Here is a 6,237-nt window from a genome sequence, read left to right on the forward strand (position 1 = left end):
TGTGAGTGTGTGTGTGTGAGAGAGAGTGTGTGTGAGTGTGAGTGTCAGAGTGTGTGTGAGTGTGAGTGTCAGAGTGTGTGAGTGTCAGTGTGTGTGTGTGAGAGTGAGTGAATGTGTGTGTGTGTGTGTGTGTGTGCACACTTGGATGGATTAAAAAGAGCAGTCTGAGTTCCAGCGAGGGTCACGTTACACAGATTTACTCTGAAAGCAGAAGTGAGTCCATGTGCAGAGGAAGAATGCAATGATTTCATCATGAACTGTGTGTGTGTGTGTGAGTGTGAGTGTGTGTGTCAGAGTGTGTGAGTGTCAGTGTGTGTGTGTGTGAGAGTGAGTGAATGTGTGTGTGTGTGTGTGTGTGTGTGTGTGTGCGCACTTGGATGGATTAAATGCAGAGCACTAATTCCATGTCTGAAATGGTCAGATCATCGTTGTCCCCCGATAGCGTCTGTGGCGTAGCACTCCGAGCAAGATGCTCCTGTCCGCTGTTCACTGGGTCCTTCGGCGGACTTTGTTCTGTCTCTACACAGGAAAGCGACAGGCCAGATCCTGCAACATGGGGGAGTTGGTGGGCTGGAGTTAGTTCAGGAACCTGGTCTGATAAGACACTCTGAGCCTGGGAAGGAGATGCTTGATTTACGAGAGTGGGGTTTTCCTGACTATCAGAGCTCATGGTGTTCACAGCGCAAGAGGAGATCTCACTGTCCTCATGGCCGTCGGATTGTGTAGCCTCTTCTCCCTCAGAGATAGGCGAATGAAGCTCGACGCGATGCTTCTTCTTTGGTTTCCGGACTTCCCTCAATCCACGGTACCTGCCGTAAGTCACTACAGGAGGACAGGCTAGATCATACCGCCTCTTGTCCTCCAAGCTCTCTTTGGCATCGATGTTTACGGCATCACTTCTGTCTTCCTCAGTCTGCTCCTTTGAACTGTGGAGGGAAAACAGAAGAAAGATGAAATAAAGCTTGTATGTTAGGATATACAACTTAACACTCAAGATCCATTAATTAACGCTTGAAGCACGGTGTCATATGGCTGTTATGTAAAAGCAGGAAGTTAAACAACAGTTCCAGAACATTCTCATGAAATATTCATAAGCAGCATCTACACAAAAGCACCTAGTGCCTGTAGGCGCAGTACAGAAAGCCCTCACACCATTCGTCTCATGTGACAAAACATCCAGAAAGCACTGCTGATGTACACAGTCAGAGAAACAGCAGACAAGCAGCTCAGAAGATGCTGATGAAGATGATGACTGAAGGTCAAGGTCAAATAATGCAAAAAATACAAGGCTAACTCAATTGAGATTTAATACAGAACAAGCAAATGATAATCCAGGTGTGAATAACTTGTTGCATCTTTCCCAAAAAGACTCATGGCTTTATTAGATCAAAAGGGTGCTTCTACTAAATACTGAGCAAAGGGTCTGAATACTTAGGACCATGTGATATTTCAGTTTTTCTTTTTTAATAAATCTGCAAAAATGTCAACAATTCTGTGTTTTTCTGTCAATATGGGGTGCTGTGTGTACATTAATGAGGAAAAAAACTTAACTTAAATGATTTTAGCAAATGGCTGCAATTTAACAAAGAGTGAAAAATGTAAGGGGGTCTGAATACTTTCCGTACCCACTGTAACTATTCATATGGAGTTTGTAAAAATACCACTAGCAGCAATAAACAGAATCACTATAATTAGCCTAAATAATAATCGCAATAAAAAACACTTCCCAAATGCCCAACCAAACACACACGAGCTAGATCTCGGATCAAACGTTCAGTATTTCCTATGTCATGTTTTGAGGGCAGATTCTTCTGCTCTACCCCTCATCTGCCATTGGTCAGTCATAGGCGCGCAGATGGCACTAGGGACGGGGGGACATGACCCCCCCAGATTCATAGTGACCCGATCTGTCCCCCTCACTGTCTCTAAGAAAGGCGACATCGGTAAACCGAGGATTAATCAGGGTTTCCGCTATGTACATTAGCCTAAGTAGTGGCGGCCCAGCCCGCCGCTCCTTAAACGTGCACTTAGGTGCACACATGCGATATTTGAAAAACGGTTTTGACCGCAGTGTCTGACCGAGTTTCAAAACACTTGTAGCCAATCAGCAGTAAGGGGGTGTGTCTTGTACAGATAGACTGTGTGTTCCAAACGGGATATATCGCCCTCCGAAGCGCACTTCAGAGTGAAGCACAAATGTCAGGGCATGTCAAAACTTTTCCAGGCCCCAAAACACTCTCGACCCCAGAGTACTTTTCACTATACATTTTACGGGTAGCTTGAATGTAAAACATTGTCATGAATTTGTTGTATTCCCATTTGTAAAATAGCCAACAAATTAATTGATGTAGTCTAAACCGATCTCATGAAAGTGCATATAGAACGATTTTCTGCTTCTACTTGGCGTAATATTTATATGCAGAAATTGACTTTGGCATGCAAAAGACTGAAATTCATAATTAACGACAGAAATACGGGACACACAGGCAGATGGCACTAACGGGGGACATGACGCCCCCAGATTCATAGTGACCCGATCCGTCCCCCTCACCGTCTCTACGAAAGGCGACATCGGTAAACAGAGGATTAATCAGGGTTTCCGCTATGTACATTAGCCTAAGTAGTGGCGGCCCAGCCCGCCGCTCCTTAAACGTGCACTTAGGTGCACACATGCGATATTTGAAAAACGGTTTTGACCGCAGTGTCTGACCGAGTTTCAAAACACACTTGTAGCCAATCAGCAGTAAGGGGGTGTGTCTTGTACTGATAGACTGTGTGTTCCAAACGGGATATATCGCCCTCCGAAGCGCACTTCAGAGTGAAAACAATCATGGCCACCATATTGAAGGGTCGTTCCAAACCGAAGTGCTCAAAACTGGCCACTTCGGAATGAAGGATTTCGAAGGGCACAACTGATGGACACTTCGGGCTCCCATGATCCTTTGCATGATGATGGCGCCTCTGTGTGGACACGTGATGATGACGCAGAAGGGCACTTCAAGAAACAGTTGTTTGGTCCCCTACACCCTTCAACCCTTCGAAGCTCTCACTCCGGAGGGTAAACCCTTTGAAGGGATTAAGGCATAGGGATGAGCCCTTCCGAATGGAATGCAGGGAGAGAGAAGAGAGCGCTTAATTTGAGTGCACAGGACGGATATTAGCAGATCGACTATAGATAGAGAGAGATGGCAGATAAAAGAGGAAAATATCAGAGAAACAAAACATTAAAAAGAAGGGTTACGATCAGGCAAGAGGTAGGACCCGCGTAAATATCGGAGCAGCTTCCCAGCGGTGGAGAGAAACTCAAGGAGCGGGAAGGGCTCGAATCGGACGCCAAGGTTGTGCTGTTTCTTTTTGATAGGTGAGTAACGTTGACTTTGCTTTGTTTCACACAACTTATCCGTCTTGGCTTTTGTTTGAATATGCTTGTGTGTCATCTTCACTTGTTTCTGCGATCGTCATTGCCATGGTTGCGTACGTACGTGTGGGGCGGAGATTTCAAAATGGTTCCAAACAGCTCTGCGCTGTCAATCTGTTTGAATGGGTTTAAGTAGGATAGACAGCAGTTTCACTATATTTGCAGCAATTTCTAGTGATTCTTAACACATCATGTGCATTGATTGTGTATTGATAACTACGCTGACTATATTTTACAACCGCATTTTATTCTGGGGAGTGATCAAGAGACAGCATTAATATTTTTTTCTAATATGCTTAATTTATATTACAATTAGCGTAGTATTTAGGGTTCAAATGGAGAAAATGTTTTTAAATTCCAGTGCAAAGAGGTAAATTAGAGGCGTTTGGTGGCCAGAAAAATAATATTCCTATGTAAACCCATGGTTTAACCACTAGATGCCCGTATGGCTGTTTAATAAATATAGCCTACATCAGGGGTGCCCAACCCTGCTCCTGGCGATCGACTGTCCAGCAAAGTTTAGCTCCAACTCTAATCAAAGACACCTGCCTTTAATTTTTAAGTGATCCTGAAGACCCTAATTAGTTGCTTCAGGTGTGTTTGATTATTGTTGGAGCTGAACTTTGCAGGACAGTCGATCGCCAGGAGCAAGGTTGGGCACCCCTGGCCTACATATATTTAGCTCTATTCTAGTTGCTGTAAAGACTTTTACCTGTCATAATAGCTTATTTATTTATTTAATGTTTTGCATTGTATATTTAGACATTATCAAACACTCAATGTTTATCAGTTTAGCTTTTTTTAATGTTGAATTTAAAAAGATTAATTACTCACATGCCAGTATTATTTTATGACATTTATGTAAGAAGACAATATAAGTGAATGTTAAAAAAGGCCAGCAAATATGGAATTTAACCTAATAAAAAATTTAAATAACGTTAAAAAAAACAAACAAAAAAAGGCAATCAACTGCATTCCGAAACTCTTTCTTGTTTTCCTTTAATGGGCAGTCTTCACTGAAACTCATTCAACTTCCTACAGGGAGAGAAAGATTGCAGAAAGAATAAAAACTTAAAAATATGACCACTAGCATCTGGTTATGATCGCTATTAAGATGTTTCTCATGTTATCTAACTGCAAATATAGCATAACTGCCTATTATCTAAAACTAAACATTAACTATAACGCGTTTCATAAAATACAACTACTGGACAGATTTCCGAGAGGTAAACTAATGCATTAAAATGCCAAAAACTGCTGTAATTTCCTCAACTTTCTGGCGAGGGTGCTTGAGAAGCACTGAAATGCATGAGCTTCAATACTGGAACTATTGGCTGCTCCATGACCAAGCGGCAACCTCCCGCTCTCTCGTGAAACCAACACGGAAGTGACTAAAACTGCAATTCACAACTCTGCTGATCACAGATTGGCCGGAGAGAATCGTCACTACCTGCGTCACTGAACTTGCGACACAAACACAACAGAACCGCTAGATTTAAATCAGCACAGCCTGCGAAGGATCGAACGCAACTGTTTTGAACAAGCGCACCTTTTTTTAACAACCAAAAAGTGGCTGTTCCCCATGTTGAGGAAGTACAGACGTTCCTCTCGTTGATAGCAGAGGACGGATCCAGCGAGAGCTTGATGGGGCGACGCGGAATGAAAAAGTTTTTTTTAGGAGTCGTGGTAGTAGAGGCGGCGCAACTATAACCACATGTGAATAATCCCGCCCACTCTAAAGCGGTACTGAACTGCAGTGGAAACAAACCGTGCCGAGCCGAACCGAACCGTACCGTACCGAGCCGAGTCGTACCACGCAGTGGATTAGCGCCAATAGACTCCATGTTAAAATGGCCAACTTTACAGCAGAAAAAAACATGTTTACAGCCTAAAAAACATGTTTTCAGCCTGGTACAAAAAGTGGTTTTGGTCTATATAGCTAATTTTGCCCTTCATGACAACTGTGAGGGGGGTGAATTTTTTTATAACTCATCCGTTTAAATTATATTAAGCCTTAAAGTTCTGCATAATTAAGGGCATGGCCTTTTGAGTGGCAGGTGGATTGCCGCTGCGGTCACCAGCGTCGCGCTAGGTGGGCGTGGTTTCAGCAACCTGCTCCCGCCTCCTTGCCCATTTTCGATTATCCAGGAGTGACGCGCTGCCAAGATGGCGTTCGATTATCCGGGAGTGATGCGCTGCCAAGATGGCGACGGCCGGCTCCACCCACTTTGAGCTTCAAAAACGCTCTTCAGAAACCAACGGGTGACGTCACGGATACTACGTCCATGTTTTTATACAGTCTATGTCCATGACACGCTTTACTTCCGCATTCCTCAGTTTCTATGGAAGCCTATGGGAGTGTCACAACTCTGTTTCTCAACGGCTCTGGGGAGGTCCTGTTGGGGTATGGGCGTGTTTGTTTTGGTGCTTTCAAATATCAACATCGTTTGGCAAAAATCGCTTAGTGTACCTTTAATTATTGCCGCCACTGCTTCAGGATCGGGTCGGGGGAGACGCAGGCTGACACACAATAATAATCTAACAGTCACCATTACTTTGTACCCACGTTCTCACTACACGCTGTTCTGTTGTCAATAAACACACATGACGATGGTGCTGCCACCGACGTTTCCGTTCTCTGTGCATGTATGTGCTACGACTCCTGACCCCGGGGTCCTATGAGGAGCTGGTAGCTGCATCAGCCTGTAGCGGTAACCATAGTGATCGTATACTATCGTTTATGACAGAGCTGGTGATTTTTCTGGACTGAACTGACAGCTTGGTCCCCCCCCCCCCACTTAAAAACTTCCATCTGGGCC

The 6,237-nt window shown here is 44.1% G+C and overlaps 1 protein-coding gene across 1 annotated transcript in view; it reads right to left on the reverse strand.

Moving 5' to 3' along the window:
• LOC107572464 (absent in melanoma 1 protein-like) overlaps window positions 1-6,237 on the reverse strand; it is a gene marked incomplete at its 5' end in the record, with an annotated part of 36,400 nt that overhangs the window by 20,353 nt on the left and 9,810 nt on the right. The window contains one exon of the mRNA XM_016258885.1: window positions 463-926. Within this exon, the coding sequence (XP_016114371.1) occupies window positions 463-926 (464 nt within the window). The remainder of the gene's footprint in view (window positions 1-462; window positions 927-6,237) is intronic.

Source organism: Sinocyclocheilus grahami, unplaced genomic scaffold (assembly GCF_001515645.1).
Source record: "Sinocyclocheilus grahami isolate Dianchi unplaced genomic scaffold, SAMN03320097.WGS_v1.1 scaffold1755.1, whole genome shotgun sequence".
NCBI classification, from domain to species: Eukaryota; Metazoa; Chordata; class Actinopteri; order Cypriniformes; family Cyprinidae; genus Sinocyclocheilus; species Sinocyclocheilus grahami.